This window comes from Lepidochelys olivacea, assembly GCF_965140295.1.
Source record: "Lepidochelys olivacea isolate rLepOli2 genome assembly, chromosome: 5".
Classification (NCBI taxonomy): Eukaryota; Metazoa; Chordata; order Testudines; family Cheloniidae; genus Lepidochelys; species Lepidochelys olivacea.
In genome coordinates, this window is record NC_140415.1 from 27,904,805 (window position 1) to 27,928,838 (window position 24,034).

Sequence of the window (24,034 nt, forward strand, 5' to 3'; positions counted from 1 at the left end):
GACTGCAATGTTTTATGCTGTTAAAGACACTTTGTGAATGCTGCTCTGTTGCGCTGTTTATAATGATTATTTTTATGAAATAAGTGATTGACAGTAATTGGTATTAATCATGAGGTAGTTTGTTTACTACAGGTATTTGCAATCTGAAGCTTTTGTATAAATGAAGATTGAATGTTTATGGCTCTGTGGAAGACACTTGAGTCAAAGCATTAGCTATAACTATATATTTTACATATTAAGAATTCTGTTTGTTACCTAATTCCTAATCAGATGTTAGTTATTTAAATGTTTAATACATATTTTTTGGTTTTTAATGGGGTGTTATAGCCTTTCTCCTTGTTATTTGGTTTAATTAACTACAATCACATACAAATATGATCAAAATATAGCATTATATTAGATCAGTGGTTCTCAAACTTTAGCAACCCGAGGACCCCCATTTTGGTTTAACATTTTTCACAGACCCCCAAACCCCCCGCTTAGCTCCAGGCCCCACCCGCACCCACCTCTTCCCCCGAGACCCCACCCTGTCCCCCCTCTTCCCACTCTACTCCTGCCCCTTCTTGTCCCTGCCTCTTTCTGCCCCGTCTCCACCTCTGCCCCTCCTCTTCCTGCCCCTCCCCTAGCATGCCCCATCCCCGCTCCTCACCCTCCCTCCCAGCGCCTCCTGCATGCCAATAAACAGCTGTTCCTCGGTGTGCAGGAGGCACTGGGAAGGAGGGGGAGGAGTTGAGGAGCAGGGTTGGCAGACCCCCTGGAGTACCCTCGCAGATCCCAGTTTGAGAAACGTTACATTAGATCATTATAGTGCTGAATGCTGCAGCTAGCTCAGGAATATATATGATGCATAGAAAGGAATATAATATTGTACCAACCATTCTTAATGTATAATAAGTAACAATACAATATCCTAAATGAAATGCACTAAATCAATTGATGCTGCACATGGATGGAGTTAGGTGGTCACATTTGTATTCATTTTTAGAAAGTAGTTAAAAGTTCAGTTTAGATAAAAACTTTTTTTTTTAAACGAAAGTAGTTTAGGCAAAAGGCCTGATGTTGCAGTTCTTACTCAGTCAAAATTCCCAGTGAATTTAGAATCATAGAACCATAGGGTTAGAAGGGACCGCAAGGGTCATCTAGTCTAATCCCCTCCCAAGATGCAGGATTTGTGTGTATACCATACAAGACAGATGGCTATCCAGCCTCTTTTTGAAAACCTCTAGTGAAAGAGATTCCACGACTTCCCTAGCAGTTTATTCCATTGTCCTACCATACTTACAGTTAGGAAGTTTTTCTTAGCTGGTTACGTCTATGACATCAAAGTCAAAGAACAGAAGTGCACGCAAATGCAGATGTGCTCTCTCGCCTGCCCATGCTAGTTGAAAGGCGACCTGTAATCGAGACAGAATTTATCAGATTTGTCAACTTTTTTCACATTAGGTTTGCCCCAGTGACTTGTTTAATGGAAAGTTAGCTTGTATAAGGACTACAGGATTGACCCCCCCCCGGTTAGAGATAAAGACCAGATAATTTCTGCTTTCTCATTTCATTGTGTGTGTGTCATGAGTGAGCTTGATCCTATAAATTGCTGAGTATGCTAGCTCCAATCTAGAACAGCACTTATGTAAATATTTAATTTTAAGTTGCTAGGACTGCTGATGTGCTTATGGTTAAGCATGTACGTAAATGCTGTGCTTAATCAGGGCCAGGGTATTCAGCATTTCACAATATCAAGCCCATAATGAGCAACAAATCAGATAAAATAATTTGGGCTAAATCCTACAAAACACTACAAGACATGACTCCTTTTGGGCTTAATTATCTTCAAACTGATACTAGTGTAAACAGGGAATAATGCATCTGAAATAAACAGAGTTATACTGGCATGAAATTGGTGCGAGTGCAAACAGACTCAGCACCCTGACTTTAAATGATTTTTCCCCTAAATAAGGAAAGAAAGAGCTGTGTCTCTGAACTCCTTTGGTATAATTGAAATAAAATCCATTAAATAGAATGTTGTCTGAGGTTTAATGTTACTTGCTTTGAAAGGATTCTGCTTAGTTGCATATTGCACTTATGCAGCAGAGACCATCCATTAGTCTATCAGAAAGGGAAATTTGTGCAAAACTCATATGAATAATTTTCCATTGATCTCTCTTAAATTAGATCAGCTAGAAAAAAAATTTCTAAACTTTTAACAGTGCAAATAACTGGTTTGCTATAGCTAGCTCTTGCAGCGGTCCTTTGGTTATATGTGAATTCACTGAATATGAACATACTATGTGTTATAAGTAGGGAGATCAATTATTTGGCCAAACAGTACAAAAATTCACTCCACATGACAAATTAATATATCCCTGAATCGGTAATATTTTAAACAAATAAAGTAGGTATTTCCATTCCTTTGACCCCTCTTAACTGGCAGTCTCATACAACTAGATTCTGTGTTCACTTACTTCAGCATAAATGCAGGGAAACTCATTGAAGTCAGCGCTCGTAGTACAGTATGTAAAGATAATTGATGTTCAAATTTGGGAGAGTCCACTGAATACATTTGTACTTGTAAGAATTTTTTACAGTGGGTAGGGGAGTGGTTTTTCTTGCTTCCCTAGCATGAGAAATTAAACCAAAATTGCTTCTGCCTGTGTCTTTAGAAAATGAAAGATTGCATAGCACTGTTCAAAGAGAGTTGAGAATAACCTGAATATCCTAATCAGCATTCTCTCTCTCAGTAAAACAAGTTCTAATGTCCAGCACTCTGTGGCTTATTGTAAGCAGGCACTAGTTCCTCTCTTTGTCTACATTCAGTTTACTGTAATTTATTATTTTGTAAAGTAACCCACATGGTTTCACATAGCGCTTTTCAGATTCTGTTCTACCTGCGAAGTGAGCCTGACAAAGCTATAGTTATCAGTTCTTTGAGTCTTGGACAGACATGAGAACAGTGGATTTATGTTGCGTGCATCCACAAAGACATCTTATTAGCTTTCTTTAATCTTATAATATATGTATGTTAGAGTTTTTAGAGAAGTTTTCCATGCCGGCTGTAATAGATCTATACACAGTATGGTTTAAACACAGATTTTACTTTTAAAGCCTTGTGCTAATACAGAAACAAATGTGGCTGCATTCTGTTTGCCTTTACTAGAATGAGACAAGCAGCAGCATCAAATTAGATGAGCAACAGTTCAACTCCTGCTACTACATGCAGTGCTTTAGGGCAGGGGTTGTGTGCTTCAACTTTTCCTAAGCAGTAACATGAGATTGGAATGCCATAGCTGATTCATGCTTTGGGGGTTTTTCTCTCTGATCAGCATTTCTTTTACCATCAGGAATTGTCCTTTTCTTGTACTAGGTTAAGATTACCACAATTGTTTATTTCTCATGAGATGAGTAAACCCAGCTCCACCACAAATATTCTATAGTTGGCAGTTTTAGTTAGTGATAAATTGAGGAGATTTTGTCCTGATTTTTGTAGTATGTATGTGTCAGATGATGGTTAAAACTTAAATAATGTCACAGGTCACATCATTGACACAAAGAACAGATGGTGACATCAACACCATGATTATCACAGGAACATGAGCATCAGCTAGTATTTCATGGTTTAAACAATTTTGAAGAAAGCAGAATGCAAATGGGAAGATCCTCTTGACTGAGTGGAAAAGAAAAACTTCCAAAGAGGAGGTTTGATTTTGCAAGTTTCTGAGCACCCATTAACCAATTCAAAGAGTCCTCAAATAGAGTTGACCTAAATCAGGTCCATTAAGCATGGAGTACTTTTCACAACTGCCCAGGGATACTAAGTTGGAATAACTGTTTCCTGTGGAAAATATCTTCTGCAGTGACAGGGCAAGGTGTTGAGACTGTGATGGGAATTGAGGGTGCTATGTATCTCACAACATCAGACAATCAGACCATTAGGTTCCAATGTTGCAAGTCAAAGCAGAATTCCTACCTATCGCAATGTGAGTTCCAGAGAGCAACTCAGCCTGTAAATGGTTTAGACAAGGCTGTGGGTAATTTCCGGAAAGGCAGAGAACTGTACATTTATGTCATATTAAAGCAAAGTGTGAAAACAAAATGTTTTCATTTAATTTCAAGTAGGTGCTAAGGGTTTGATCCAAAGCACACTGATGTTCATGGGAGTCTTTCCATTGACTTCAGTGAGCTTTGACTCAGAACCTGTGTAAGGCAGATTTTGGTCCTAGAGCCACACGGTATTTTACAATTTTGTTGTTGTTCTCTCCTTGCTGAGGGGAATCTCTCTTTCACTTACATGTCAGACCCGTAGGAGATAAGATATGTGGAGCTGAGGATAAATATTCATGTTTATTGTTCAATTTAGTAAGATTTATTCCTTGAAAGGAAAACCCTCACAGCATTTTAAAGACCGATTGTTTTGTTAAATTAGCTTAATTTAATCTTTGATGGGATTTGTGGATGTTTCCACATAGTGTAACCAGATCCAAAAAGATCACTATAATTTCTCTTTATGTCTTGTTTTCCTTTGTTCATGCTTCCTATATTTAAGTGATATGAGGCTCAATTTTCTAGCATGAAATTCAAACTAAAAGAAAGTTTATTCTTTCACAATTTGTCCTTTTCAGGAGAAGGTGGATAACTGATGGATAATTTTATGCTTTGGACAATATTCCTCTACACGGCGTTGTGCTTCAGTATATACCAAGGTCAAGGTAGAGATCTGAATGCATGCTTTTTACTTAGAAATGCATATACAACAAATAGAACTTTCTCTGTAGAAATTAGGGCTGGCTCATTTCCAGCTCTACTGTTATTAGGTAACCTATCATGCTAATAAATCAGTCTGTCTTCATTACAAAGCATGAGGGAGGGTCAAAAGCACCACAGTTCACCTTGTAAAATTACCTTTTGTTAAATCAATAATTCACGTTGATTTGAAATCAGACACATTTATCTATCTACTACTACTTTTCTCAGCCATTTTTGACCTGTATTTTCTTCTCTGGATTATTCATTTCCAATTTGCCCAGTTTTGTACTCCAAGACTCCTTCATGTGACACGGAGGCCCATTGCTGCCAGCTTGCAAAGGGTTCATTGTTCTGTAACAGCAAATCCAAACAGGCCTCACAAACTCATTACACTTAGCGCACCACTTTTAGAGTATTTATCCAAAAAGGAAAGGAGTACTTGTGGCACCTTAGAGACTAACAAATTTATTTGAGCATAAGCTTTCATGAGCTACAGCTCTGTAGCTCACGAAAGCTTATGCTCAAATAAATTTGTTAGTCTCTAAGGTGCCACAAGTACTCCTTTCCTTTTTGGATAAATACAGACTAACACGGCTGCTACTCTGAATCCTATCCAAAAAGGATTATTGAAGTCTCTAATCAGGCATACTGATCCTCATAATTGTTGTGAGATGTATGTACAGATGATATTAAGGAGTTATGTAAGGAGTACTGAAAATATGTTTTAGGGATATGTCTCAGGCAGGGTTGACATACCAGTTTTGGCCAGACAAAGGATGTAGTCACATGTGTACTCGATTCATATGTTAAAAAAGAATTGTAAGCCAACACAATGGAATCTGGTTTGCATACAATGTCAACATGAAGATGTAAGTCAACATGGAGCCAGCACACCAGGGAGTAAACCGCATGGGGTCATCCTGACTCTGGGGAGAAAACAATGACTTTGGGAAGTATAAGGAGAAGGCAGAAAGATATCCTTCATCCCTCACTGAAAAAACAAAAAAGACAGCAGTTTTTGCATTTATGAAAGGGGGATCCACATCGTGTTGGTTGGAGATGTTGAGAGAGAAACCCTCTCACCTAAAACAAATTTAGACAACAGTTTAGCCTGTTAAAGTTAAGTTTAGATTGTAGAAAGCATGGTATACTTTTTGTTTTATATGTAACCATTTCTGTTTACACCATTATACTCATTCATTATCTCTTAAATCTTAGCCTTTGATAATAAACTTATGATTGTTTTCACTGTAAATATATCTCAGTGCTGTGATGTTATATTGCATCTGATCCTCAGTTGAACCAAACAAGCTGATGTTTGTACCGTTCCTTTGGGAACAGCTTAGCTGGTAATTTTTGGGAGTGTCCAGTGGTTAAGGGCTGGACGCTACAGGGGAAGTGCTTCAAGGGGGTTCAGGGGTTGGGATGCACCTATTGCAAAGTAAGGGCTGGCAGAGCCTTGAGGAGATTGTTTGTGTAGCCAACAAATGGGTGACGTCAGGGAGCTGACGCTCACTTAAACACAAGCAAGTCTCTCTCTCTCTCTCTCTCTCTCACTGAGGCAGGGGGATAACAAGGTGACTCACAGTTCTGGGCATCCCAAGGAAGCATCACACTTCTTGTTGCATTTGTCTTGGTTGTCTCATCCATGTAAATGTCAGCATTGGTCTTCTGCCTTCTAGTCACACTTATCCAAATCTTAGGGCTAAATCCTCAAATTTTGCACCACAAATGCATGTGCTATTTCCGGACACGAGCACATATGCATATGCTTAGATGGCAAGGGAAATTGTGTGGACACCTTTCACTAAGCCTGTGTATATTTAAATGAACATGGCTTGTAACAATAGTTTTGGAACCATGCACATGAATCCATAATTAAAGCATTGCGTAGGTTATTGTGTTATTGTATTTTCAGTGGTTATCATGAAAAGACAGCAGTTACCAAGGGCTGATCTACACTAGAAAAGTTATACTGGTTTGACTATATTAGTTTGGTGGCTGATTTTTTGCATAGTTATATACTCCTGGGGCAATTCTGCACCTAAAAATTCTGTGCACAATATTTTAAAATTCTGCATATTTTATTTGTCAAAGTAATGCAGTATAATCACTCTGGTTTCAACTATTTTGGCAATTTATTTAAACTACAATACAATGGATGGAGATTGGGAATGGGGAGCATTGAATGAAATCCCCAAATCCCCTTGCCTAATAGTAATGTAGATAGGTTTCACCCTTTATTTCTAGTTATTAGTCAACAAATATATGCAGCCATATGCTCAGTGTTACATCATGGGCAACTGAAGAGCAAGTGAGGACTGGGGAATCAAATTCATAATTTATATTGGCTACTGACCATCTCCAGAAAAGGAAGTAGCAAACAGTTCATGGAGCACATTTCGATAGGAAATTTTTTCTGTCCAAAAAGTTAGACCAGTTCTAATTGCTAAAGCAACATATGCATTTATAAGGCCATACTATCCTTTACACCACTCTGGCAATGTAAAGGAGCCTTAAAATTTTTACACCTGTTTTATGCTCCTGGGGGAATTCACAAAGACAATGGGAAAAATTCACTAAGCAGACAGGCTGCTATACTCTGCTCTCCTGAGGAAACAGAGCCTGTCCCACACCTACCTCCTCAGAAACACCCCGAAGCCCTGCCCCACCACATCAAGCATGCTGCGAGAGGGACAGAGTGTCTCTTTCTGTCACACACATGACTTCCTAAACCCCCTCCCTCCCCTCACCACTCCCAGTGATTTACATTTCTACTGGCTGCTCCGGGCACCTGAACCAATCTGCCTGCACTGCTGGGGATGGGCATGTGACCACTCTTGCAGCTTCCCTTTGCTTCACCGTCAGAAGCCCTTTTTCTGTAGGGAAGCAAAGAAATCTGTGGGGGACATCAATTCTGCGCATGTGCAGTGATGCAGAATTCTTCCAGGAATAAACAGTTATATTAGCTCTAGTGTGGATGCAATTATACTGGGAGACAGGTGCTTATACAAGATCAGTATAATTAAAGCAGAAAAACATTCTAATGTAGACAAGCCATTATCTGAGATACCACAGTTATTTCCCTTTTCTAAAAATCTCCATCACAGAAGTGCCAATTGATGGTTTCTTAAAGGAGTTGACTCTGTATGTGTAAGTGTAAATTAAAGGAGGAAAGCTTCTAATCCACTTATTGTAACTCAAATGTCTGTAGAGTCTTGAACTAGAAGATGAGCCCTTACAAGCACAAGAGTAGTGCTCAAAAATGCAGGCTGCAGCAGACCCATTAAGATCAGAAAACTGAGAGTGATCTACAAAGTTTCTTGAAACATGCAAAGTTTGACCATGTTTTTAATGAACAATCCACAGATTGTTCTGCAACTTGCACTTCTGAGCTTTTCTTAGTTAGTGAGGATGTTGATTTGGGTTTGTCAGACTTGTTGAATGTCAGAGTCTCTGATTCCAGCACGGAGTTTAGTGCTGAATTGTTGGGACCCAGAGTGTCTGAAAGTTGTCCATTAGTTGCTAGTGCAACTGTTATGGGCATGGATGCCGAAAGAGGTTCAACTATTGAAAGCCTGGGGCAGAATTTTGACTTTGACAAGGCAGATCTGGCTACTTGGCCACAGGAGATTAATTTTGTTCACTGTTTTTTCATAGAGAACAGTCCTGTTGCTAATTTAGAACAAGACTTTTTGCCTAGCAAATGCAAAGGAAGGCAAGTATTAAAGTCATGGTTCTCAAAAGTTCTAATGGGAAGTTACACCAGTAAGCTTGGTTGATGTACAGTCGGACTTTTACCTTTGCTTTGTTTGCTTTTCCAGCCACATTCTTCATCTTCTTTTGCGCACTGTCAAATTGGGTTCACTCTCTTTTTTCCATCTTAGTGAGCATGTATGCCAACATGAGTGTTCAAAGGAACACATTGCTTATTGGATGGATCTGGTTGGAAAAGGGTCTCACAAAAGGCATGCAAACCTGCTGTAAGTTGTAGAAGGACGCGTGGAACATTATTTTGCGTCATCTCATGGGTAATTTGCTGCACTTAATTGAGAGGTGAGGTGCAGTGCAGATGAGAAATTATACAAGCCTCGTAATGGCAGTGTCATAAATATAAAGGGAAGGGTAACCACCTTTCTGTATACAGAACTATAAAATCCCTCCTGGCCAGAAGCAAAACCCTTTCACCTGTAAAGGGTTAAGAAGCTAAGATAACCTCGCTGGCACCTGACCCAAAATGACCAATGGGGAGACAAGATACTTTCAAAGCTGGAGGCGGGTGGGAAACAAAGGGTCTGTCTGTTTGTGTGATGCTTTTCATAACTCCTTAAGTTAGTAAGTAATCTAGCTAGAAATGCGTTAGATTTCCTTTTGTTTAATGGCTGGTAAAATAACTGTGCTGAATGGAATGTATATTCCTGTTTTTGTGTCTTTTTGTAACTTAAGGTTTTGCCTAGAGGGATTCTCTATGTTTTGAATCTGATTACCCTGTAAGGTATTTACCATCCTGATTTTACAGAGGTGATTCTTTTACTTTTTCTTTTAATTAAAATTCTTCTTTTAAGATCCTGATTGCTTTTTCATTGTTCTTAGGATCCAAGGGTTTGGGTCTGTGTTCACCTATGCAAATTGGTGAGGATTTTTATCAAGCCTTCCCCAGGAAAGGGGGTGTATGGCTTGGGGGAATATTTGGGGTGGGGGGGAAAAGACGTCTCCAAGTGGGCTCTTTCCCTGTTCTTTGTTTAACACGCTTGGTGGTGGCAGCATAGGGTTCAAGGACAAGGCAAAGTGTGTAACTTGAGGAAGTTTTTAACCTAAGCTGGTAAGAATAAGCTTAGGGGGTCTTTCATGCAGGTCCCCATATCTGTACCCTAGAGTTCAGAGTGGGGAAGGAAACTTGACAGGCAGTTTTTGGGTTTACTTGAATTGCTTGCAAGTCATGATAGTGTGTTGTAAGTGCTATGAAAGCGCCCATTGATCTCCCTAGCTACATTCACAAAAGGCCTTTAGCTGGGAGCTCCCTAACACAGAAACAGCACTGTGTATTTTTTTGTTGTCTTTGTGCAACTGCAGATGCTTATGAAAGGTGTTTTAGCAACGTAAAATTAATTATGATTTAAGAACATAAATGATACAGGAAAGGTTAAGCAATCTCACAGTTTTTCTATAGAGAACTCAAACAAAGCGGATAGATTCAGAATATCTGATTACTGAGATTGCTTCAGGGAAGGCTAGGAAGGTTCCTTTGTAAAAGAACTTGATGATGATAGCATTTTTGCGGGGTGGGAGGGTGATGGAAGGGTAGGATTTGAGTTTTTAAACCAGCACCAGAACACTCTTGGCATGGCACTACAAGGAAGTCTAGCAAATCCCTACCAAACTCCATGTTCTTATAATTAAAAAAAAATGAAGTAACCAGAAGTTGGGTCTCTGTGACATTACCCAGGCTACAATCTGGACATCTGAACAGCGGTGTCCCCTCAACTCTCCAACCTGGGGTGCATTTTACATTGCTCTGCTGTGAGAACAATCACTCCTGGCCTATTCACACACAGCCTCTAGCATGCAAAATCACTCCCAGCTGGATTATATGAGTGCTCTAGCCAGTCACTCCTGAATTAATTGCAGAGCAACACCAGCAAATTCTCAGTCCTAGACTTGTTCCCAGAAATGTGCTTCTTGTACTGCCCAGCACCCTCCTGGACAATACAAGCTCATAGAAAGTCTGTCATTTCATTAATAGAAAATGATATGTACAAATGCTGTTATCTCAAATGGAGGTTCCCAAACACTTCAATCCATGGAAACCTCCAGCTGCTCCATTGCCAATATGTAAGGTTCTCGCAAAACCCCTTCTTCCTGCCAAAGAATGTCCACTTAACTAGGTGATGTTCCACTTGATTTTCTTGATACCTGGTTGAGGTGTTGGCTAGCATTTTGTTTCTGGGGAACTGGTCTGAAGCTATTTTTCTAAACTTGGGACATGTCTTAGCAATTTCGTACAGTAGAATCATATAACTTTACATACAATGTTGACACACATTTTACCAGGACATAATGTTCCGCAGATTGAGTTTTCAAATGATACCTCACAAGGCATAATTTGTACAAAATTTATCATGATCTTGTAAAAAGGATGAACATGGGGTACAGATTGTCAGTGTCTCCATGCCATATGTTGCCCATGTGGTGAATGTAGTTCTTCAATCTTTGGAATGTTATAGTTGTCACATGCTGAATTCCTAGAATGTACAGTCTTCTTCCTACTTCCATCTTAGTCCACATAAATGGACTTTTACCCAAGTTAAACTGATACAGGGTGGCTTCCTGGTCTCCTGGAGAGCAGCCTCCCTGAATACACACACACCACCACCCGTAAAGTTCAGGACATCTCTAGTTATGTTCATATTCTTTTTAGGGGTCCCAAATGCTAAGGACTGCATATGTTTGCCTGCTGCTTTTAGTATGTTAATTAGCATGACCCATTTCTGTTCCTTTTCCACCTGCATTGCTTTACTGATATTCTGTACATGGAGGCATCCTTGTCTCTCTCTGTGGGGTGAACCGCTTCATCTTAGTCCTGTTCTGGTTGCGGCTCTGCATTGTAGTTCCTCTGATCGGTGAAAGGGCCTTTTTCACCTTCTTCTTTTCTAATTCTACTTCCTCTGCGTTCACATCAGGGTAGCTCTTATCTTCCTCCAGCAGAGGTACCTTTGAGGAGCCAGCCTCTCTATTTGCATATGTCCAGTTCCCTTTGCAAGGCAGCCACTTCAGCCTCTAGGATTTCTAGCTTTTATCCATCTCAGAATCAGATTTCAATCCTCCCTTCCTTTGAGGGTACATCTACACTGGAATACACGGTATGGCCATGTCTGGCCTGGGTCAGCTGACTTGGGCTCACAGGAGTAAAAATTGCTGGATAGACATTCAGGCTTGGGCTGGAGCCTGGGCTCTGGAACCCTCCCCCCTTGTCTACACAGCAGTTTTATAGTTCCGCAGCCCAAGCCCCATGAGCCCAAGTCACCTGACTAGGGCCAGCTGTGGGTGTTTATTTTGCTGTGTAGATGTACCCTGAGGTTGATTCTGGAGCTTAATCAGCTCCTTATGTAGCAGTAAACACTGCTGTTCCCTGGTCCCCTTTGAGGCAGGTCAGCTCCTGCTCTTGCTGTGTAACCTGCACTAAGAGCCTTCCATGTGAAGCACTTGTCTCTTCCAGCTCCTACAGGTATTTAGCAATGTGCGTCTGTAGTCCCATCAGCAGTAGCAGTCTTCTCTTCCAGCTTTCTCCAGTCCATTATTGTATGGGTCTGCTAGGTAGCTGAGGGATCTATTGCAATTATCACATCTTCTATCACATCTTGGGATGATTTAATTGGGGATTGATCCTGCTTTGAGCAGGGGGTTGGACTAAATGACCTCCTGAGGTCCCTTCCAACCCTGATATTCTACGATTCTGTTTTATGCCCATCCTCAATGTTTGTGCCACAGAATACACAGTCCTTTGATGAACTATTAATTGTCCTTTTTGGAAAGTCTTTCTGGAGGAGTGATGTCAGTCAGCTTCTCTGTATCAACACAGGCCTCCTGGTAATCCCCTCACATGCTCCACCATTTTATCGTACATCTTATCAATATTTCAATGCCTCGGCCCTGCATTTCTATGTAGTGCTGGTCTGTCTTTCTTGGCAACCCAGCTTCTTCTGCCAGGGTGCGTAGTGCTACTGTTTCATTGACCAGTTCCTGGAGCTCACTGGTCTTAGTCTTCAGCTCCTTTTTCATCTAGCTCTCCAGGGAACACTTGACCTTCTCTAGCTCCAGCCTCTGTTTCAGAGCTTACTCCTCTGTTGAAGGAGAGGTTTGCTGTCTCGTGTTCCTGTACACTTCTATTTCCGTATGTTCCAACCTTTCAACAAGCAAGTCTTCTAACTTTTTCTGTCAGGACTTTATATTGGAAACTGCTTTTTTATGGTTCCTGTTTACCTCTGCTTGTTCAATTAGCTGCTTCTTCAGTCTTTCTTCTCAGCCTCCATCCTGTTTCATCTGTCCATCCACTCAAAGTCAAAAATATTAGCTGGACAACATCTATGTGCCCCAGGTCCCCACAACTTGAACAGCTTGTCTCTGGATTCTCACCCTTCCTTGCCCCAAGTTGGGTCTTCACAGTCCTCTGTGGAGGCTTTGCAGTAGCTTGGGCTCCAGCACCTTTTGGCAGGGTACCTTTAACAGCCCAGTGCTCTATTCAATATATTTTATATAGTCATTGTCCATATAGGGGCAAACCCATCTTACATGCCCCACTTGTGCACACAAGTGGCCAAGCCCCTCACCTTTTTCCTTGTCAGTATCCATAGCAGCCGAATTCTCCCGGTCACTGGACCTCTTTGACATGCTGCTGCTGCTGACACTCCCAAGGTTGTTGCTCCCTCTCTATATGCCACCTGGGGAGGGGGAACATCTGCCTGCCAAAGAAGGTATCCATGCTCTATCACTCAGTCATTCTTTCTTTATGGGAAGGCATTTTGGATCCCGGCAACTACGCCGGTTGTGGATGGATGCCGTCCCAGGGAACCCTCTCTTGTCTACCCCGGCAGGCACCCTGCCCTCAGTTTCATCTTGGTTCTTTATAATGACTTGCTCTCAGGGCAGAGTACTTAAACAAGGTTCCCCCCATGCAGTCTTATTTAGTTAGTCTTTTCCCAAAAACACAGCTCAGCCCCCACCCTTCTTCATTTAGGACTCCTACAACTCCTCAGGGGCCGCGTCTGTTCTGTCAGGCTTGTTGCAGCCCTATAACTAGCTTCTCCCCACCTGGCCTCCCTTTGTAATTTCTAGGCAGAGAGGGGTCAGGTCCCAAACTCTTAAAGATACAGTAACCTGGGTCTTCTCCAAGCATTCATCTGGGATAACCATCCTCTCTCAACACCTGCCTCTGCCCTTCTCTAGGTCTTCTTCATCTCCAGTAATCCCAAAGACCTTAAACAGACATACCACCGAGCAAGGATTGACTGACATCTAGTCCCTACTACCTTTAAGGGTACAGTGTACTTTTTCCCATGCTGCCTGTAACAGGATAAAAGGTGCTTGTTTAACAAGTGGATGATGAAGACTGGCAGTATTGGCAGAGTGAAGGTTGGTGCCAACATTGTGATAGTGTGTGAGAGATAAGTGGCATTGGGAATAGGCCATGAAGGAGCTTGAATGTGAAGGCAAGTAGTTTGTGCTTGATGCTATGCAGTAGGGGGAGCCAGTGAAGGGATGCAAAAGAGGGGTGACATGATTAAAGTGACAAGCTAGGATATAAGTGGGCCAAGACTGCATTTGTGAAGGCCAGAGATCAGGATGTTACAGTAATTAAGATACAAGATAATGAGGGCCTGGATGAGAGATCTAACTGTGTGGATGGATAGGAAAGGCCAGATCTTAGAGATATTATGCAGGAAGAATAAGCAAGATTTAGACATGGCCTGGATGTGAGGCTTTAGAGTGAGATCTGAGTTGAAGAGGGTATCCAGGTTAGCAAAGTTCCCTCTGATTTTTTCCATCCATGTATGGAATAAATTTTGTTATTGCACCGAGCTATGTGCTGATGTGCGCCACCAGTAGAAACAAAAACCCTAGATATAATATACATTTTAAAAAAGTTAAATAGGGACAAGTACTCCAGTCAGAACTGGTTAGGCATTTTACAACTCACTACTCAAAGAATTAAATTTCAGTGTAAGAGAAATAAAAATGATGAAATACCTAGACCAGTCAAAACACTAAAATAACACACTTTGAAAGAATTAAATTACAGAGAATATATGTGCATTGCAGGAAGTACCAAGAAGTAACAACAACAACAATACAAGTATGTGTTGGGAGGTGTGTGTGTGACAGATTGTGTTTTTGTGTGCGTGACAGTGTGTGTGTGTGTGCGTGACAGTGTGTGTGAGACACACTGACACAGAGAGAGTGTATGTGTGACTGATACAGTGTGTGTGCGTGTGTGATAGTGTCTGTAACACTGTGACAGTGTATGACGGAGTTTGTGACTGATACAGTGTGTGTGTGTGACAGATTGTGTGTGACAGCGACAATGTGTGACACAGTGTGTGCATGTCACAGAGACAGTGTGTGTGCTGGCTGCTGGGAAAGTTTCTGAGAGACACGCTGCGCTGTCTCTTTAAGACACTCACTGAAAGCTCTTTGGCTCTGTCCTTAGCCCTGTTGTCTCCCCTCCCCTGCTCCGCGGAGATGGGGTACATAGGGAGGGAGAGAGAGAGACTGTGAGTGGCTGCTGGGGAAATCTCAGAAACATGTACTGTCTCTTTAAAAAAGGCACTCAGCCACTCAACCCTTCCCTGCAACAGCTCTGAGTCCCAAGTCAGGCGGTCTCCCCTGCTCTGTGGAGATGGGGTGGGGAACAGGGGGGCACCCTGACATCAGCACCCTCCCCCCCTGCACAGCCAGGGGAGCAGCTGCAGGACGGAGCAGCATGGGGGGAGGGGTACCTGAACACATGATGCCAGCTGTGAGGGCTCTCCTAATCAGCTGGGTGGCACTTAAATCTCTCCAGGGCAGCCACTCAAGTGTGCAGCTTTACCGCAGCTTTACCGGGAACACGGGCTGAGTGACAGAGACGATGGTAACAAGGAGTCCGGTGGCACCTTAAAGACTAACAGATTTATTTGAGCATAAACTTTTGTGGATAAAAACCTCACTTCTTCAGATGCATCCAGAGAGGATGGTGGCACTGACCACAGTGACTGAGAAATGAGGTTAGAGGAGAAAGTATGGAAGGGGAGGGATTAAAAGCTCTGCTTTGGTCATGGTGGGCTTAGACATCCATGAGGAGATGTCAGACAGACAAGCTGAGATTTTTAGCTTGGACAGAAAGAGATAGATCCTATCTCTCTGCTCCAAACCTGTGAGTCACTGGTTGAATTTGTGTTTGCAAATAATACTGCCCAGAAACAAGATGCAGAGGAAGAAGAGATGGGGGTGAAGGACCCCAGTAGTTAGTTGGGGGGGAATAAGGATGATTCTTTATATGAAAACACCTGAAGGAGAAAGTAGTGAGGTAGGAAACCTAACTAAAACTCAGCACTTTCTAGTCATTTAGAACTCTTTACAACCAGACAGTACTAATATACAAATTGCTGGGCTGAAATACAGTGGCAATTCCCTCTCAGCTTTCACAGAGAATAAATGTTAGATAGATGCTATGATGCTTATAGATCATCCCCACCTGTGGAGTTATTATTGTTTTTATTATGATAGTGCCTAAATGTCACAGGGTGCCACTGGCCCTTTATGAGGGAAGAGGCTAATGCACCTGTGTGGGGCCCGCTGACTCCTAATTAGGCTTAAAAGAGGGCACCTCCGTGACTTCAGGGGTTGGGCTATCAGTGTACCTCCCCTGCCCCCAGGTGGGTGGCAGGGCTCGGGCTGTCAGCCCTCCCATCCCAGGGCTGTCAGCGCCCCACTCTCAGGCCGGGATCGGGCTTCCATGAATTCTTGTTTATTGCCCATGATCTACCTGTGACTTTTACTAAAAATAACCATGACAAAATCTTAAACTTATTCATTATCCACCTTCAAATCTCTCCTTAAAACTCTTCTGCCATGAAGCCTACCAAAAAACCTTAACAATTAGGTTTCTGGTGTGCTAAAACCGTTGTCTGCCATGCTGAGCAATACTGTCACTTTGTTTTCTTGTACTTCCCCATCGATGTCCTCCGTGTCCATCTGTTGTCTCTTGTCTTATACTTTTGAACAGAAGTTCTTTGGGAGAGGGACTGTCTATTTGTTCTGTGTTTGTACAGTACGTAGCAGGCACAGGGTGGAGGAAAGAGATAGAACATCAGCATGAACAAACACGGTGGTATCCAACAGCATTCTAGTTTCACATTTGTTTGTAGTTTTTAAATTTATTATTTGCTGTCGCCCTGAAAGGAGGAATGTCAACATCTGCATGCCCCAGGTTCAGGGACTGTGAGGGGATATGTGGCTGGGCCCAGGTATGGTCAATTAGATTAAAAGAGGGGTATGCTCTGAGGAGCTTGGTCGAGCTGCCAGGTGGAGTCAGACTTTCCATATGAGAAGGAAATCTTGGCTCAGTTTTGTCTTCATAAAGCTGTCCTTTTAAGTTCATTTTGAAATGAGGCTAAAGGAAGTTTTTTGAACTCTCAGGTTTGTGATGAAAATGTTGACAGGCCATTTCTCTAGTGGCCCCGGTATTACAGCCTGTCCTGGCTCAAACAAATTTGATGGAGTTAAACAGGCATCAGTGTTAATATTTTTAAACCATATTTATTCTTCCAGAAATCCAGGAATTTCCACCTACATTCCTTAAAGTTTCCAAGAATTTGCCTCTGCAGCGTTTGTTGGTGGAATGGGATGTTAGTGACTTAGCCCACAAGTTTGAACTAGAAATGGTTTTTGACATTCAAGTTAGTCGAACTGAAGAAATGAATGTTGTCTGGACAGTAAGTATCTTTTAAAAAACATATATTTCAAATGTCTTCATGTATCAATATGATCAAAATCAAACATTCTGATGTGTAGAGGTAGCTTTGTCACATGGACATGTCCAAGGCTTCAAAAGAAAGGTCTACATCAGGGATTGGCAACCTTTGGCATGCGGCCTGTCAGGGAAAGCCGCTGGCGGGCCGGGACGGTTTGTTTACGTGTAGCATCCGCAGGTTCGGCCAATCATGGCTTCCATTGGCTGTGGTTCACCTTCCATTGGCTGTGGTTCAGGCCAATGGGGGTACAGGAAGTGGCGTGGGCCGAGGGATGTGCTGGCCGCCGCGTCCCACAGCCCCCATTGGCCTGGAATGGCGAACTGCAGCCAGTGGGAGCTGCGATCGGCCAAACCTGCAGATGCTACAGGTAAACAAACTGTCCCCGCCCGCCAGCAGATTTCCCTGATGGGCCATGTGCCAAAGGTTGCTGATCCCTGGTCTATATATTTTACTAGCGCTACACTCAGTTTAACATAGAAACATCGTCTGATCATGGAAACAGAATATATTAAGAAGGATCATTGAGTTCTAAGTCCATTACTAAGGTTTCTCCCAAGTGCATGAGGTGCCTTGAGGACTCCTCCACACTGCTCTAAACTCCATACTAAGGGTCCCTTATTAGAACCTCTATCCTTCTCGCTAAGAAAGATAAGACATAATTTCCATTAGAGTTTCTCGTAGCTTCCCTCAAGAAACATGAGTCTAGAATGGGGAAACAAGCTTTGGTCTCCTGTGTGTGAGCACACTACAGCTAGGCCATCAAGCCTGACTACTGATTTGTGAATTTTATTCCTGTTTTCTTCTACTCACCTACTTTAGATGGCTATTGCCCTTCTTGTTTTCCATGCCGAGGAAAGAGCAAGCATAGGCCTTAACAGTTGATGCCACTGCTGCCTCTGAGGCATTACCTACCAGAATCCAGTGCATTGCATTGTTTGTATATTTTTCTGTGCCTTCCTGAGAATCAACACACACTGGGAATATATGTGTGATAGGATCCCCGAGGTGAAGTCTGGCACTGCGGGACTGCTGTGCCCCCTTAACTCTCCAGCCTGGGTTGTCTCTCACAATGCTTTGCTAGTGACAAGCAGCAAACTCCTCCAGGCACTGTGATCACTCAGCACAACAACATGTGGAGCTCCACACCCAGCTAGATTGCATGAATGCCCCCAGAGCCACTCATGAATCACATAGAGAAAGGCACCAGCCAAACCCCGCCAGCTCCCAGCCTTGTACCTCAGGAATATATTGTCTTGCACTGCTCAAGACGAGTTGTGCAAATTTATTAATTGGTTCACCACTTCATCAATGAAAAGTGGATATACACCAGCCTTTGTAAACCTGAGCAAACACCCTTACCAAACACTTCAGGCAAACTCATTGGTAAAGATAAACAGTTAAATAAATGTATTAACTACAAAAGATAGATTTTAAGTGAATATAAAAGTGATAAGCCAAAAGTCAGTTAGTTACCAAAATAAAATAAAATATAAGCAAACAGTCTAAACTGTCAACCCTATTAGAGTGGGCAACATCCAGATTAAGCAGTTTTTCTCACTCCACTGGATATTGCAGTCCTTAATATACAGGTTTGTCCCTTAAACCTGGGCCAGTCTCCTCTGTTGAAGTCTTCAGTCTTCTGAGTGCCCTTGTTGCTTGCAGCGTAGGTGGGGGAAGGAGAAAAGTGAAGCATGGGCCCCCTGTGTTCTATTTTATACCCTACGTCCATGTGCTTGGAGAACACAAGTCCAGGCATGTCTGGTGGGCATTGCTGAGTAACAAGGTGAAGCAATCCCTGGGTGTGTCTCCTGTGAGTGAGTCATTGAATTGTAACTCCTCTGCTGGACAGTGGCTGGTGATGTCTGTTCAGCACTTACTCGGGTACTGGTTACCTCTTCCCTTTTCATTGTTTCTGGAGAGCTAGTATCTGGGCACTTCGCAAACCCACAGCATATTTTAGTGACAACCATACAACACATTCTCATAACTTCATATGCATTAATGATAGACACATTTAGATTAAAAAAAAATGAGTTTCAGCAGATCATAACCTTTTCCTGATACCGCACATGGCCCGCTTTATACGCAATATCACAATTATATACAGATGAGTAATATGGGGGTTACAGGACTCTCCCCCAAGGTATAGAATGTCACAACATAATCAAGAGGGAATAGCCTAAAATTGCTGCTAAGCTTATGCTCCAAGTGACCAAGTTAAATCACCTAGTAAGCTGGTGTGAAACAAATATGCTCCAGAAGTGCTTTAACAAAAGTGATATTTTTGAAATCTGTGTTTGTAGGGCTTTTAAATATATTTTTTTAAACCATCTGTTGATTGAAATGTGGGAGAATATTAATCACAGATGTTAAAACCTAGAAAAATCTGAGGAATGTTCTAATTCTCAAGGCCAGTTTATTATACAAGAAAGCCACTACCCAGGAGAATAGACCGAAAGGGTGGGATTTTTAGATGCATTCAGTGTTGATTGAACTCTGCTTCTGTTGAAGTCAATGGGAGCAGAATTAGAACTTATGCTGAATACTTTTGAAAATCCCATCTGCTAGGACATCAAGAATGCAACATACAGAATCATGCCTGTTAAAAACTAGTCTATACTAGAGGAAGGGAGGGTCCACACAGCTGAAAGCAAGAATTGCAAAACTCCCAGGAACTTAAATAGGGCCAGGATTTTGCCCATTGTGTTTTAAGGAAGCAAAATGCCTCCCAGGCTGAGTATGGTTCACAGTAAATTGCCATTTACACCTCTCTAATTTGTGTATGCAGCACAGAGGATGCTCCTTACCAATGAAACGCTATCACTCTCATACCTTACACAAGCTAAACTGACTTTTGGGCCTTTTGCATCTAAGGGCATGGCTACACTTGCAGATGTAGAGCGCCAGGAGTTAAACCATCCCTCAGGAGACAGAAGCAGGGAAAGTGCTGCCGTGTGTTTACACTGTCAGCTGCAAGCGCAGTGGCGTGGCCACATTAGCAGCTCTGTAACGCCACAGAGAGCAGTGCATTGTGGTAGCTATCCCACTGTGCAAGTGGCTGCAGCATGCTTTTCAAATGGGGAGGGTGGAGTGTGACAGGGAGTGTGTTGTGTGTATGGGGGGGGAGAAACTTTTGGGGGGCAGAGAGTATGTCAGCATGCTGTCTTGTAAGTTCAGACAGCAGCAGGGGGAAACCCGGACATCAGCCCCCTCCACCCCCACACGCCTGCCTTAGCAGCAGCAGCATTCCACAGTAATGGTTTGCTTTGTCCTGGAGCAGATAAGCAGGCTGGGTGTCAGACACGGAGCTTTGAAAGGGGATATCTGCATGCCTGCAGCCGGAGTTCAAAACAATGACAAGAGTGGCCACTTGACTTCAAGGAATTATGGGACGTTTCTGAAGGCCAGTCACAGCGCCGTAATGCAACACATCATCCACACTGGCACCCGGGCGTTTCAGCCAGGGCACAGCAAGCTTTATGCTTCTTGTGGAGGTGGATTACCAGGAGCGCTTCAGCTGCAGAGTCCGGGCGCTCTAAGTGCCTTGCCAGTGTGGACACCTGAGGAGTTAGGGCGCCCGGGGTTGATTTAATGTGCTCTAACTTGCAAGTATAGCCAAGGCCTTAGGAAGAGAGAGTTTTGGCTGTAGATCCATTTTGGAAAAAAATGTGATTAATGCCAAGAGGACAAATAGCCTTGATTAAGATAATAGCTAGTGCTTGGAAACAGACATGGCGTCCCATTAGTCTAGCAATAAAGCTAATGTTTCAGTATAAAATAAATGGCCATTTGTGGCACCCTTACTTAAAGAGTAATAGACTCATTATAGTTATTTAGATTTATTTACCATTTAGGGAAGAATATGGGAGCTCATTAGGTATTATCACTTCCCATAGAAATTGAAGTGATGGATTCAAAATCAACATGGTGTATGCTTGATTTGTCTTCCACCGAAAGACTGACAGGCTTGTAAATTCCAGGTCAGTAGGCTGAATTTATATGACTAGTATCCAATGCATAGGGTAAAAGCTTAACATACAAACTCCATTTGGTCAGTTGTTGTGTGTCCGTACCAGCAGCTTATGTTCTTTCTTCTTTACAATAAAATAGTAGTAAGTACCATAATAATACAGTGGATGAGTGATATAGTTCACGTTGAAGCAAGTACAGTTTGCATACTATTCAGAACAGAAGCTAAAGAGTTTCCCTGTAATTAAAAACTAACATTAAATCATAAAATACTACTGAAATCAATTGTAAAAGTCTGGGGAGCAAAGCCATTGAAGAAAGCCCAGGTGTTATCTTATGAACAGAGATAGGTGAATTCTAATCCTAGTCAGAGCTGTCAGTGGAGCTATGCTGATTTACACCAGCTGAGGATTGGACCCAGTTTATTGTTTTTAAAAAGTGAGAAGCGTTCTGAACTGTACACTTGCAGCAGGCAATTTAATTAGGAGTGTGTGTGTGTGGGTTGTTTTGTCGTGGCCTTGAGCCATGCTCCTGCACTGGGGTTGTGCAGACTTGCAGCATGCTGGGAAAAATGCACCCCGCGCCCCTTCAGAAAACAGAGCAACGTTTGCCTGCATGGCTAGTCTGGTCCTTGAATCAGTTTGAGTCATAAGCACCAGGGGCTATTCCTGTGCACTATGTGCACTGGCAGGGATAGCCTCACATGGTCTCTGTACTCAGGAGGGTGTCGGGAGTGAGATTGCAAGGGATCTTCCACCAGGCAGAAACCAGCCTCTGTCCGGCCCTTCATTAATTTTGCTAGTATGTTATCATTCCCTTTTATATGGGATTAAAACTACTGACTTTCTGTATAAATGATTTCCTAAGACCTCTTTGCTATCATCAACGTCTTTTCCATTGTATATTTTAGACAGTCACTATCCTCTTGACTTTCATAGACAGATAAAAAGAAAGGGAGTACTAGTGGCTCCTTAGAGACTAACAAATGTATTTGAGCATAAACTTTCATGAGCTACAGCTCACTTCATCGGATGCATTCAGTGGAAAATACACTGGGGAGATTTATATACATAGAGAACATGAAACAATGGGTGTTACCATACACACTCTAACAAGAGTGATCACTTAAGGTGAGCTATTACCAGCAGGAGAGCGGGGAGGGGGAGACCTTTTGTTGTGATAATCAAGGTGGGCCACTTCCAGCACTTGACAAGAACGTCCCCTGAATAGATATGTGGACACAGTTGGCAACGGGCTTTGTTGCAAGGATAGGTTCCTGGGTTAGTGGTTCTGTTGTGTGGTGTGTGGTTGCTGGTGAGTATTTGCTTCAGGTTGGGGGGCTGTCTGTAAGCAAGGACTGGCCTGTCTCCCAAGATCTGTGAGAGTGATGGGTCATCCTTCAGGATATGTTGTAGATCCTTCCACTAACCCAGGAACCTATCCTTGCAACAAAGCCCGTTGCCAACTGTGTCCACATATCTATTCACGGGACACCATCATAGGGCCTAATCACATAAGCCACACTATCAGAGGCTCGTTCACCTGCACATCTACCAATATGATATATGCTATCATGTGCCAGCAATGCCCATCTGCCACGTACATTGGTCAAACTGGACAGTCTCTACATAAAAGAATAAATGGACACAAATCAGACGTCAAGAATTATAACATTCAAAAACCAGTTGGAGAACACTTCTGTCATAAATATAAAGGGAAGGGTAAACCCCTTTAAAATCCCTCCTGGCCAGAGGAAAAATCCTCTCACCTGTAAAGGGTTAAGAAGCTAAAGGTAACCTCGCTGGCACCTGACCAAAACGACCAATGAGGAGACAAGATACTTTCAAAAGCTGGGAGGAGGGAGAGAAACAAAGGGTCTGTGTCTGTCTGTATGCTGTTTTTGCCGGGGACAGAACAGGCATGGAGTCTTAGAACTGTAAGTAAGTAATCTAGCTAGGTATGTGTTAGATTATGGTTTCTTTAAATGGCTGATAAAAGAACTGTGCTGAATAGAATGACTATTCTTGTCTGTGTGTCTTTTTTGTAACTTAAGGTTTTGCCTAGAGGGATTCTCTATGTTTTGAATCTAATTACCCTGTAAGGTATCTACCATTCTTTTACAGAGGTGGTTCCTTTACTTCTATTAAAAGTTGTCTTGTAAGAAAACTGAATGCTTTTTCATTGTTCTAAGATCCAAGGGTTTGGGTCTATGGTCACCTATGCAAATTGGTGAGGATTTTTACGAAACCTTCCCCAGGAAGTGGGGTGCAAGGGTTGGGAGGATTTTTGGGGGAAAGACGTGTCCAAACTACGTTTCCCAGTAAACCCAGTTAAAGTTTGGTGGTGGCAGTGGAAATTCCAAGGGCAAAGGGTAAAATTAATTTGAACCTTGGGGAAGTTTTAACCTAAGCTGGTAAAAGTAAGCTTAGGAGGTTTTCATGCAGGTCCCCACATCTGTACCCTAGAGTTCAGAGTGGGGGAGGAACCTTGACAACTTCAATCTCTTTGGTCACTCAATTACAGACCTAAAAGTTGCAATTCTTCAACAAAAAAACTTCAAAAACAGACTCCAATGAGAGACTGCTGAATTGGAATTAATTTGCAAACTGGATACAATTAACTTAGGCTTGAATAAAGACTGGGAGTGGATCGGTCATTACACAAAGTAAAACTATTTCCCCATGTTTATTCCCCCCCTTCCCCATCCCCCTCTGTTCATCACACTTTCTTGTCAACTGCTGGAAATGGCCCACCTTGATTATCACTACAAAAGGTCCTCCCCCGCCCCCGCTCTCCTGCTTGTAATAGCTCACCTTAAG

At 42.4% G+C, this 24,034-nt stretch overlaps 1 protein-coding gene across 9 annotated transcripts in view; it reads left to right on the forward strand.

Moving 5' to 3' along the window:
* The window catches only part of OSMR (oncostatin M receptor), a 68,839-nt gene that overhangs the window by 11,999 nt on the left and 32,806 nt on the right, over positions 1-24,034 (forward strand). For 7 of the 9 annotated variants that reach the window (XM_084628475.1, XM_084628476.1, XM_084628473.1 and 4 more), the window contains 2 exons: positions 4,614-4,700; positions 17,044-17,207. In XM_084628475.1, coding sequence (XP_084484601.1) covers positions 4,631-4,700; positions 17,044-17,207 — 234 coding nt within the window. In that variant the 5' untranslated portion in view covers positions 4,614-4,630. Of the gene's footprint in view, positions 1-4,613; positions 4,701-15,473; positions 15,498-17,043; positions 17,208-24,034 lie in introns of those variants that run through there. The other 2 variants (XM_084628479.1, XM_084628478.1) reach the window with 2 other exon arrangements.